General features: G+C 43.4%; 1 protein-coding gene across 10 annotated transcripts in view; it reads right to left on the bottom strand.

Moving 5' to 3' along the window:
* Nucleotides 1-13265, bottom strand: part of TNRC6C (trinucleotide repeat containing adaptor 6C) — a 105102-nt gene that overhangs the window by 46586 nt on the left and 45251 nt on the right. Inside the window, exon 1 of one of the 10 annotated variants that reach the window (XM_030962227.1) lies at nt 35-469. The exons of the other annotated variants lie outside the window; for them this stretch is intronic. Within the exon in view, the coding sequence (XP_030818087.1) occupies nt 35-59 (25 nt within the window). The 5' untranslated portion in view covers nt 60-469. Of the gene's footprint in view, nt 1-34; nt 470-13265 lie in introns of those variants that run through there. 10 annotated transcript variants of the gene reach the window in all.

Raw genomic sequence — 13265 nt, 5'->3', positions numbered from 1 at the left:
TGGCTCTAAAAAGGGCTGATGGGTAATAAAATACCTGAAGAAAGGAGCCGCCCAACCATCCTAGGAGACGCTACATTGTGTGCAGAGCTGTTTCTACTCCTGCCTCTACGTTCTCCAGGGCTCCCGGCTTCAATATGTCGGCTGTGTACAGTGTAAGCCTCATCCTGTAGAGCTGCCAAGAAAATCTCTCTGTGCGAGCGCGCGCCCAGACAACCTGCGAGCTCGGCCGGGCCTCGGCTGCACTGGCTATGGAAATGCCCTTTCCACGCACAGCCCTCCTCCCCCTTCCCCAGCTCCGCTCCCCGGCTCTAGGTGAAGGTATCAACAGAGCAGGATTTTTAAGCTTTGATTATCTAATTGCAGCTGACACTAAACCGATCTTCCTTCCTCTTTATTTCTTTCAACTGTCACAAAACATTTTCACTTCGGGACCCGGCTACAATTAGCACTCGTAGCTGCTTTTCTGCTGCTTTTGAAAGTCAGCCAAGAGAAGACGCGGGCGCTGCCGAACGCCTGCCCCTGCTCGGAGTCCTTCCTCCTGCCCCTGCTCGGAGTCCTCCTCCTTCCTCCTGCCCCAGCTCCTGCCCAGTGCCCTCTTCCTTCCTCCTGCCCGGCATGCTCCTCCTTCCTCCTGCCCCAGAGCTCCTGCCTCCTGCCCAGTGCCTCTCTCCCTTTCCCAGCCCCATCTCCTGCCTCCTGCTCAGTGTCCTTCTCCCTCCTATCCACTGCCTTCCTCCCTCTCCCAGCCCCATCTGTGCCTCTTGCCCGGTGTTCTCCTCTCTATCCCAGCCCCATCTCCTGCCCAGTGTCCTCCTCCCTTTCCCAGCCCCATCTCCTGCCTGGTGTCCTCCCCTCTCTCCCAGCCCCATCTCCTGCCTGGTGTCCTCCCCTCTCTCCCAGCCCCATCTCCTGCCCAGTATCCTCCTCCTTTTCCCAGCCCCATCTCCTGCCTCTTGCCCAGTGCCTTCCTCCCTCTCCCAGCCCCATCTCCTGCCCAGTATCCTCCTCCTTTTCCCAGCCCCATCTGTGCCTCCTGCCCAGTGCCTTCTTCCCTTTCCCAGCCCCCTACCTCTCCCAGCCCCATCTCCTGCCCATCACCCTCCTTCCTGCTCCAGTACCAGCTCCTGCCTCATCGCTCTCCTTCCTGCCCTGGCTCCTGCCTGTGCCAAGCGTCCTCTCCCCTGCCCCAGCTCCCACCCGCCGCCCTCCTCCCTGCCCCAGCGGCAGCTCCCAAGTCCCAGATGTACCCTGGACTGCTGCCAAGCCCTTAATGACTTCCCTGCCTCTATCTAAACCAGCTCTAAGTGGCAAATGCGAGCGCATTAATCAGCGGCGCAGTTGTTTATAGAGGCAGGGAAGAGCTGCCCGAACAATGCGGCAGGAGAGGAGAGGCAGAGGGAGAGGGGCGGGCGCTGCTGCACAGCGGGACCAACCATCTTGGAACACCCTGGGCTGGCAGCCTCGGCTCCCTCCAAGGCACAGGAACACTCACAATGGGGTCAGCTTTACATTTTTAGGGCCTAAAGATCATCATAAATGCAGAATTGCACATAGAGGGCCTTTATCAGTGCAAATCTCGATGGCTAATTCACACAAGCTTCCAGCATGCCCAATACGCTCCTTTATGATTATTTCCCCTCCTACCTGCCCCAAATACATATTAATGATGTGGTAAATGGGGCACGTTTCAGCTGTGCTGTTTCAGTTCTCATCAGAGCAGTGTTGCCCCTCTGTCCTGGATCTCACCATGGCTCTTTAAAGCTTTGGCCACACTCTCAGGGTCGCTGCCACTTCACCACTGAGGCACAATCACTGCTGCTATTCTTGGCTAAAGAACTGCTCCACTCAAGGACTCCTGAAAATAGTTGGTTTCCTCCTGAAGACATTTATTCTCTGTTTCTCTGCAATAGTCTCTGAATACTGGTCGGGTTCAACCTCATCTCAGGAACAACAGATAAATGGAAATCAAATCTGTTTGGTTTTGTTTCTACTCAGAAAATGATTTCAAATGCACCCAGGAACTGGGTGAGAGTCAATTTTGCAAGCACAGTTTAAGTGGGACTATTGTTGTGGTATATTACATTCCTTTAAAATTAACTATACATGATGGAAATTTCCATTAGTTAAAATGACTCGTCAAAACTGGGCTCCTTGTATTTTTCCTATAAATAACACAAACTTCCTATAATCAACTTCAATTTATGAAGGCAAGTGCTTATATAGGGCATCTATTGAAGGGGACTGTTTTTGCCAGTCAGGGTACACAGAAAGGCAAAGAAGAACCCCAAGAAATGAGTCACAGCCCAATAAAAAGCTTGGGAGCAAAATAAAGTGCAGCTTCCAACTAACTGTGCTGGCAGAGCTCATCTGTTCCCTTCCTATCTTGGGCCAACTTTGATGGGAAATGTGTCTCATAAATTTAAAATCTGTAATTATTAATATCTGAAGACTAAAAATGGGGATTTGAGAGGTGATGCAGCCTGCTCACCTGGTCAAAGGAACGATTCCTGATACACACAAGGTGACGTTATCCCAACGCAGCAAGGAAGCCTCCAGCAATGGAACCTGCACATTCCCAAGTGCTCTATCTCACTTCTCAAGATTGCTTTCATAACAGCAGGATTTTCCTAATGTCCCCCCTCAATCTTCCTTGTTGAAATTTTAGCCCATAATTTCTTATCTGATCCATCACAGGCACATAGAAAGTATAATTTCCTTCCCTGCAGCAGCCATTCAGGTATCTCAGCATTTATAATTCAAATCTCCCTTTCACTCAGGAGCTCTGGTTCCTTCCTTCTTTGCAAGACTTTTCTCCAAGATTTTTACCCATTCCTGTTGCATTCCTCTGCTTCTTCCAAGTGGTTCTTTCTACCCCCAGCTGGAAAGTTCAGAGGCCTTACCCACACATCCCTCAGGAACAGGGATGTCTCTATCCCTCAGGGTCTGTTCTCTTTTTAACACATTAATCAAGGTTATCCTGTGACCAGACTCGTTTTTGCACTGTGAGACCCACACATCTGTACTTGGGTACAGAACTGCTCTGGCCAAAATAAAGCAACTTTTATATTTCTTTATTTCTTACCCAATTACACAGTTGTGTCACCACTATTCCATACTGTAATTTTGCCTTTCTGTTGCCTAGCACTCTTCTCCAGTTGGTCTCAACCAAAAATGTATTGAAGGCTGTTGTTTAACCATCCCCTTTGGTATAACCTGCTCTCCACGATCCCCAGTGACTCTGCATTTCTCTCCTGAAAAGTTCAACATGCACAGAAATGGCTGTTTTGGGGTTTTTTTCCCCTAGGATCATTCTAACAGTTACTCTGACTGATTTACACTTCCTCGGTTCTAACTTTCTCACCTCTTAACATTGGTTGGCTCTTTTCTCTTTTGTAGTTTTCATGCTCTTAAAGTGACCACATTGCTCCAATCCCTCCTCTGTTTGGTCTGCTCCATGATGAATGATGCACATGATGACATGTCATTATTTCCAGACAACTGGAAACTCTATTTCCTGAAGTCTCTAACTCACTGTAGCTTTAGTTCTAAGATTACAGATGATGGGGAAAGGTATTTAAAGTATTCCTGATGCCACCCATCAGTGGCTCCCTCTGTCCCACTGTCCTTGCTCTTACTACTGACTCACTTATGAAAGACTCGGCTTTTTGCTCTTTGGGGCTTTTCCCCCTCCAAACTGCTACAAATGTCTTTATTTCTTTCTAGTAGCATTATATTTAATTCTTGAACCGTAAAAATTCAGCTTTCCTGTAATTTTTACATGACCTGAGTGTGCACCTGGGACTTTCTCCTCTTCCCAAGGACTAAACTCCTTCCTATCCCAGGTCACTTTGACTTTAGTTGTGTTGTACCTACAACTTCTCCACCATCAGGACAGGTCCGGCTATTTGGTCTCTCCACATACTTTGTCAGCAACTGCCACCTGCACATTTGACCACCTTGCCAGGCTCTTTCCTGACCTTTCCTTCCTCACAGACACCTCAGGAGGGCAGTTCTGTCCCTGGCTGTCCCTGCAGCACAGCCATCCACAGTGAAGCTGGAGAAGAGCTGCAGCTCCTGAAGCAAAAGCAGCCACCTCTGAGCCATGAAGCTTTTGCACAGCCCCACTCTTTGAAAAGTGAGGACAGCAGAACTACAAAAGCACCTCAGTTATTTATCCTTCCACAGATTTCTATTTTTCTTTCTCTCTATGCAAAATTCTAATCACTGTCAGAGAGATTTGAAGCAGCAGATTTATTTTTCATGCTCTGCTGCCTGATGTCAGATAACATTCACAATACAGAAAAATTTGTTCCAAAGATTAGTTTACTGATGAGTTTTTACCATAATTTTTCATTCTTAATGCCCATATATGGGCTACACAGAGATTGCCATTTTCTTGTATTCAAAGCATTTTAAGAAGTTTTTGAAAATTTTGATGGGAGACAAAACTCTAAAGTAGCCAGAGACTCACTTCCCACAACTTTCCTGTCACTGCAGTTCAGAAAATGTTCCTCACCCAGGAGACAGAACCGTGGGTTAGATCCATTCTCTGTGTTATCTGCTACATTTATGGCCTTGTGTGATGTTTTAACTTCCTTTTGTCTGAACCTACACCTGGCACCAGTGACCTTTGGGAACACTGTCTGATTTCAGGGCCACAGAGCACACAGCAAGCACCACCAAATGCTGAACAAAACCCTGAGAAACAACATGAGAAGACAGAAACATAATCACCTCTTACACCTGAACAGCACCAATTGAGTGGGACTAGTGGAAAAAAATGTAATCAAGCCAAATTCTTGATTCTGGTAATTTTTCAAATTTCTGGTAATTTTTCAAAATTTTCAATTAACCAGAATTTGCCAAATTCTGGTAATTTTTCCCATGTTTTGATCCCAGTATTAGGAGAACTTTTGCACAGCCACATTACAGAAATGTGTGGACGGCGATGTACAGTGGACTGCTCTGCACATCGTGGCCAGCAGAGGAGTGTAAGGATTGAAGCTCTCAGGAGTTTCTTGCAGGATGGAATTGTGTGTTTGTCATACACAGTCACCTTCCACTGAAGCAGCATGAAGAGCCAGTTCCTGTGTTTCCAAAGGAACATCTCCATGCTGCTCTCTTCATTTGAGATCAACAGCCATGACACTATGAAGCACATCATCCAGGTATTATGGAGAACTTTTTTAAAGTGTATTTTCTACATAAAGTGTGGAATTATATACATAGGAAGTGTGCAAACACAATGAATGAATATTACCCAATTTCTACTTTAAAGCTTTTAGTGTTTTAACTATTACATATTAAAAACCCTGCTCTGGGAGATCCAGAATAAATCCATTTTTAAAGTTTCTGGTTTTAATTGTGTAACTTTCCAACTAAAAGCAAAAACACAGTAATGTTTTGCCAGCAAAGATATAGTGCTAATGGAATTGCAGAATATGAGCCCAAAGAGGTGAAGTTCAGCAAATCATTTCCATAAAAGCACTTTTCACATGTGCTTTGTTTGTCAAAGCTCAGCCTGTTTGCAATGCCTCCAGGAGATCAAGCTAAATCTTATTTCAGACTTTTGAAATTAAACTTTGTTAATATATTTCAGAACTGCTTTGGCACACGCATGCCTTACCTACAGCCATCACAAATCACAATGAGCTGAAGTGCTCAAGCTGAATTCTTCAAGCATGACTTTAGCAGAAAGGTCTCTATCACTTTGCTGGATCTGATGAAACAATTGTATGTCAAAGCTTATCAGTGTTTTCCAAGTACATTGACTCAAGGCATGATAATCTTTCTCTAAAACTTTTCTCCAAATTTGATTTTAAAACCATATAAAATTCTGAGGGAATTCTGAAGTAACTGCAGTTAAAGGATTGGATGTTTGGAATGAGTATTGTCAGACATGATTTTAACAGTAACCAGCATATTTTAATCTTGCTTCCTAAAAAATTATTACAATGAAAGTTAATACAAAGAGATCATAAGAAGAGTTAACCTGTCACAGAAGAGCACTCAGCAATTTCCTGCTGCCCACTTCAAGGTGCACACCCCACCATGCCACGAGCATGAATCTCTCAACTGCAGCTAAAGAAACCTTCAAACACAAAATAAACCTTCCAGCTCCAGAGAAAAGAAGAAAAAAGTTCAGCACAAAATCTGGCATCAGCCCACACATGGAAAATAAATCTCTGTTTCTAACTGCTGTCAAATTCTCACATCACAACAAACAACAGATAGAACAAATTAAGAATGTAACTCGAGTTCCCACAACACTGGTGTGTTTACTCATTCTGATTTACTGCAGGAGTTATTTGCTCTCATTTCTTTCTGGACTTTGGAAACAGATAATGTGGATCTGTTCTGCAAAATACTGAACTTGCCAATAAAAAGATGGGCACAAGTTCCACCCTGACTCCCGCAGGACGTGGTAGGTTGCTTTTGAGTTGACAGATGGTGGTTTCACATTGCTGAATTTCAGGAAAGTCAAAGATATCTTGGAGAAGAACTGATTACTTCTTTTGATCTCTGCTCTAATAATCATCAAACACACTGGTTGCCTGGAAACTCCTATATAAAATTCATCATTTGAAAAGAAACTAAGAAATCTCTATTACTTGTTATTTTTAATCTCCCATGGTAGCTTCCAGAAATGATCCTAATTCTTTTAGATCACGTGGCAAAGGATCATTCCAATAATTCCATTAATAGGAAAATGCCTTATACCTTAAAGAGGGAAGTTATCTACTCACCTGTTTGGTGGAGTTAGATGACAAAGTGAGGAGAGAACAGATAAAGAGTCACAACTTTAAAAATACCAATCTGGACTAGATAATAGAATACTGTTCATAAATTAGAGATACAGCTTTCCTCCAGTGTAATCCTGGAAAGGATTACAGAGGGGGCAGGTCAAGAACAAGCTCTGTGGCTCAAGACAGACATTCCAGACAAATAACTATTCTACTCTAAAGTACTTCAGAAAACAGTTCCATAATTGTTAACAATGAATAAAAGACTGTTTTCAAGGGGTAAGAGTTCTAAAATATTCTATGCAATTTGAAATGTTTTCATTTCTTAACAGTTTGTCTGGTTAATGTTTTAGAGATTACCTTAAGAGAGAAACAAAAAATCCCTACTCTCATCCACTTCCCTGATACTTCTAGGTGATAAACCTGACAAAGAATATATTAGTGGCCATTAATTCCCACTTGCCTTACATTGGCAGAACATCCTTTTTAATTCATGACATTGCAGTTAAGTTCTGATAAATGTTTTGGATAGGCCGAGGCAGTAGATAACAGGGGCTGCTGATAAGAGAATAAAGAGATAAAATAGTGTGATTTTTAGAGTGGAGAGACTGGCAGTGACTCTCTAACACTATTCCTTGTACCTGGATAGTTATAAATAAGGCCTAAAAGGAGCATGGAGGCATAACTACAAATTAACTCTGAAGGGATATGAAGGTGTAAGAAGAAATGCTACAGACACGAGCTCACATCAAAAATCTTCTGGATACAAGGTGCTCATGTAGGGCAACCCTGACTCTTTGATTACACCAGATCATCACTAAAATGTGCTGCTGTGGTTCATTGTGAGCCTAAAGAAGCCAGCCCAGGTCTGAGGGGCTCTGGGCAGGACAGGACAAGGAGGGAGCTCTGAGCACTGCTCCTTTACACCCTGGAATGGCCAAAAATGCCCTGAGCACTGCTCCATCTCTGCCTTTACAGCCTGTCCAAAAATGCCCTGAGCACTGCTCCATCTCTGCCTTTACACCCTGTCCAATAAAGCCTTGAGCACTGCTCCATCTCTGCCTTTACAGCCTGTCCAAAAATGCCCTGAGCACTGCTCCATCTCTGCCTTTACACCCTCTCCAATAATGCCCTGAGCAGTGCTCCATCTCTGCCTTTACACCCTGGAAAATTCCAACAATGCCCTGAGCAGTGCTCCATCTCTGCCTTTACACCCTGGAAATGTCCAACAATGCCCTGAGCACTGCTCCATCTCTGCCTTTACACCTGGAGATGTCCTATAATGCCCCTGCAGGGATCCCTCTCCCATCCTGCAGGTGCTGTTCAGGCAGACAAAATTCCTCTTCACACATGGCTCAGGTACCTACACTGACTCTTCTGGACAAGTTTGATTTTTTTTGTTCCTTCCCATCATTTCCACAGAGAACTTTTACCTGCAAAGACTCTTCAGTAAATTAAATACCCAGGGAGCCAGAGACAGACATTTAAAGGAAAACAGTTCCTACTGATGCTGAGAGGAGGATGGTAAAAAAGCTTCCTTTCAATAAAGTATTTCTTAGTGAGAATCCTCCTGGTTAAAATTCTTCATTTTCAATCCACAAAAACACACCAGTTGAAGATTTCTGGGAAAATCCTCATGTTTACAGGACACAGAATTCCCTATTTTTTTCTAAATCTACACAGTCACTCAAATCCCAACAGCTGAGATGAAAAGGGTTTGGCCTTCCCTGGATGCTGCTCCTACTTCTTTGCTCTTTATGCTTGACAAGATGAAAACAAAAGCCTGTATGAGAGACTGAGTGAGACTGTGGATATGTGCAATTCATGGCTACAAAGGTCTCTCAGGAGAGAGATACTCCTCCCTTGGCCTCCCAGGGCAGCCAGGCACAGAGCTGCTGTCATTATAAGCTGAGCTGGACATTTCTTTTTTGACTCCTGTGCCTGCAGTCAGTAAATGAGCTGATGCTCCACCTGCTGGAAAGAACTACGTGGGCTCCAGAATTCAGCAAGTTCTCTCTTTGGGCCATCACTGAAATCTCCAAACATTTCATTCTCCAAATAAAATCTCCACCTTGTGTCAGCAGACAAAAAGGTAGCCAAGATTTAGCTTGTTTAAGATCTTGTTCCAAGAGGTGCAGATCTTGTGGTGCCTTTGAAATTTCTGTTTTGAGTTTACAGAGTAAAGAGCAACAGGATGATTGTGATTCTTTGGACAAACTGCTACTGAGTAATTAAAATTGCAGCTTTAGATTTGAAGTGAGGGAGAAATTATTTACTCAGAGAGTAGTAAGGCCAGAAAGCCATGGAAATGCTCCAAGGGCTGGAGCCCTTCTGCTCTGGAGCCAAGCTGGGAGAGGTGGGAATGCCCACCTGGAGAGGACTCCAGGGAGAGCTCAGAGCCCCTTCCAGAGCCTGAAGAGCTCCAGGAGAGCTGGAGAGGGACTGGGGACCAGGGATGGAGGAACAGGACACAGGGAATGGCTGTAAGCTGAAGAAGGGTAGGTTTAGGCGAAATATGAGGAAGAAATTCTCCACTCTAAAGGTGGTGGGACACTGGTGCCAGGTTGGACAGGGCTTGGAGCAAGCTGGTCTGGTGGAAGGTGGCCCAGTCTGTGGCAGGGGGTGGAATGAGATGAGCTTTAAGGTTACTTCAGCACAAACCATTCCATGATTATGATGCCAAGTAACACTTTTACAAAGAGTTTGATCTTGGTTAACTTGTTTGGGGCAATAATATAAAATGAAGCTGAAAAGCTGCTGCACTGTTTCTTTTCCTCTCATTTCTACTAACCTTGACTGTCCTCTGAATTTTTCCAATGGTAACATAAAAGAAGCAAAAAAATAAAAACCCCTGAACGAATTCAACAGTGTAAAACATCTGCTGAGGGCTGCCAATACTACACATACAGCAAGTTAAAATAGGAATTGGGAAAAAATAAAGCCTCAAGGTAGAAATGCATCTGGCAAGATCAAAGTCAGACAGCTCATACTACACTCTTACAAGGAAAGTTCTTTTATGAGTTATGTTATGATTTACAGTGGCCTTTATTTCATTAAACTCAAACACAGATGCTTCAGATCTATCTACAAGGATGCCTGGAAGAAACCTCCTGACCCTCAGGCAGCCTGAGCAACTGCAGTTGGCTGCTCTGAGTGTGCCACATAAATAATGATGAGAGGGGCAGCTCCAATCTCCGCTCCCCAGGAGCTGAGGGAATGGCTGGAGCTGTGCCAGGGGAGGTTGGGTTGGATCTCAGGGAAGGTTCTTCCCCCAGAGGGTGCTGGGCACTGCTCAGGCTCCCCAGGGAATGGGCACAGCCCTGAGGCTGCCAGGGATGCCCAGGGTGGGGTTGTTGGGATTTCTGGGCAGGGACAGGGGCTGCACTGGGTGATCCTTGAGGGCTCCTTCCAGCTCTTAATATGCTATGATTTCGATGGTTCCAGAATTCTGATAATAAAATAATAAACATATGTCTGACACAGAACATTAGTCTGACAGTTAACAAACATTTCCCAATCCAGAAGAAGCCAAGAATGTCAGAACCATCCCTGATGAATTGGGATTTGCAAGGAAGATTGCTGTCAGAAAAGTTAGAGAGCTGCTGGGAAATGATTACTTTCCATCTCACTAAAGCCAAATACTTGAGAACACAGAAGCAGAATCTCTTCCCTTCCTAAAAAAGAACCACTTTAATAAATAATAAATTGTTTCATTTTGTCTGTTCAGTTTTAGGTTTCTGGGGAGTAGGTGAGTGATATTTTCAAATGTATTTCAATAACCAGAGAAGCTGTAATTTCAGAGAGAGATTATTCTCTTATCTAACTAAAACTTCTAAGGACAACACCAAAGAATTTTCTCTGTTGTAGTTCTGCTCAGCAGCAAAAATAGTGAAAGATTCACTAATGTCCAAAGGGAAAAACTGCAGACAGTTCAGATCCAAATTTTGTGATGTTTGACAGTGCTAATGAGTGATAATGAGACACACTTGAGATCACACAGAAATGACTGATATTCAAGATATCAAACTCCTCCTTTATGATTTAGTCCAGATCACTTTGTTATGGATAACTACATGCCAGAACAGTCCTTGCTTTGCCTGGCATCCACACAAAGCAGAGATGGAAAAGGGGATGTGCAGCACTGAGCCCATCCCCACTGCAAAGCTCACACCATTGAGAGAGCTCTTATTTCCCATCAGCAGCTTCAGGAAAATGAACTTAGCTAAGAGACTTATTCCTCAGCATCCAATTTCCAACAGCCAAAGAAAAGCCTGTGTGTGTCTGAGAGCCCACCTCCAACACTGTACCCAGCTCTGGGGCTCCCAGCATCAGAAGGATGGAGAGCAGGAGAGAGTCCAGAGGAGGCCATGGAGATGCTCCAAGGGCAGGAGCTCCTCTGCTCTGGCCAGGCTGGGAGAGCTGGGGGTGCTCACCTGGAGAGGAGAAGGATCCAGAGAGAGCTCAGAGCCCTTCCATGGCCTAAAAGGGGCTCCAGGAGAGCTGGAGAGAGACTTGGGATGGAGGGACAGGACACAGGGAATGGCTTCCCACTGGCACAGGGCAGCATTAAATGGGATATTTGGATTAAATTCTTCCCTGTGAGGGTGGGAAAGCCCTGGAACTGGTGCTCAGAGCAGCTGTGGCTGCCCTGTGGCTGCCCACCACCTCCAGCACTGCTTCCAGCTCTGGGGCTCCCAACATCAGGAGGATGGAGAGCAGGAGAGAGTCCAGAGGAGGCCATGGAGATGCTCCAAGGGCAGGAGCCCCTCTGCTCTGGCCAGGCTGGGAGAGCTGGGGGTGCTCACCTGGAGAGGAGAAGGCTCCAGGGAGATCTCCAGGGAGTGCCTAAAGGGGCTCCAGGAGAGCTGGAGAGGGACTTGGGAGGGATGGAGGGACAGGACATGGGGAATGGCTTCTCACTAGCACAGGGCGGCATTAAATGGGATACTGGGATTAAATTCTTCCCTGTGAGAGTGGAGAGGCCATGGCACAGGGTACCCACAGAAGACCCTGGATCCCTGGAAGCGTCCAAGGCCAGGCTGGACAGGGTTTGGAGCAACCTGGGACAGTGGAAGGCGTCCTGCCCATGGCAGGGGGCTGGAAATAGCTGTTCCCTTAAGTCCCTTCCAACTCAAACCATTCTGTGACCTGCAAAGGACAGAATGAAGTGATAAAAAGGTCTAAGACACTCAACTACTTTTCCCAAACTATTCTTTTCCTGAGGTGAAAATAATAATTGAGAGCATAAGCAAGCAAAGGTATAAAAATGTCACAACAGAACCTAAATGAAGTTACTATTCCTTATTTACAAACCTGCAAAACACTGTTCAAGGAGCATTAAAATTATCAGAATGATAGATATAATCTGTAAATACCCAAATTACCAATGCTTCTGTAAGAATCACCACTAAATATTTACACTTCCTGAAGATCCATTATAGCTACCAAAGAAACACAAGGGGGGAAAAAAACAAACCAGATGAAGACCCCACAGCTCTGAGCACGTGAACAAACAATAAAATCTTTTACAAGTGCATACCAGAAATGGCACACTGTGCCAGAATACAAGCATATAGCCAAGAATTACAAGTAATTCCCAAATATGAGGATATTACGAGTAAGAATATGAGTATAGGTGAGGATTGGAATTTTAAAATGCCATTTTAAAACAGGATTTTGAAATGGAATTTTAAAATGGAATTTTGTGACATGATTTTTAAATGGCAATTTAAAATGAAATTTTTAAATGGCATTTCAAAATGGGAATTTTAAAATGGCATTTAAAGACCAGAATTTTCTGATGGCATTTTAAAACCAGAATTTCAAAATAGCATTTTAAAACACAATTTTCCAATGGCATTTAAAAACACAATTTTCCAATGGCATTTTAAGATGAAATTTGAAAATGGAATTTTAAAACAAAATTCTAAAATGGCATTTTAAACCAAAATTTTAAAATGGAAATTTAAAACCAAAAATTTATATTGGAATTTAAAGACCAGAATTTTAAAATGGCATTTTAAAACAAAAATTTTCCAATGGCATTTTAAAACGGAATTTTAAAATGGCATTTAAAGACCCAAATTTTAAAACGGCATTTTAAAAGGGGATTTTAAAATGGCATTTCACAACAAAATTTTAAAATGGCATTTTAAAACAAAAATTTTCCAATGGCATTTTAAAACGGAATTTTAAAATGGCATTAAAAGACCAGAATTTTCCAATGGCATTTAAAGACCCAAATTTTAAAACGGCATTTTAAAAGGGGATTTTAAAATGGCCTTTTAAAACCGGATTTTAAAATGGCATTTTTAAATGGTCTTTTTGAAACCAGAATTTTAAACCAGCCTTTTTAAATGGGAATTTTAAATTGGCATTTAAACCCAGAATTTTAAAATGGCATTTTAAAACAAAAGTTTAAAATGGCATTTTGAAACCAGAATTTTTAAATAGAATTTTAAAATGAAATTTCAAGTGGCGTTTTAAAACAAAATTTTCCAATGGAACTTTAAAACGAATTTT

The sequence above is a fragment of the Camarhynchus parvulus genome, chromosome 18 (assembly GCF_901933205.1).
Source record: "Camarhynchus parvulus chromosome 18, STF_HiC, whole genome shotgun sequence".
NCBI classification, from domain to species: domain Eukaryota; kingdom Metazoa; phylum Chordata; class Aves; order Passeriformes; family Thraupidae; genus Camarhynchus; species Camarhynchus parvulus.
Note: the sequence above shows the minus strand (reverse complement) of the source record. Positions and strands in the feature narration are given on the sequence as shown.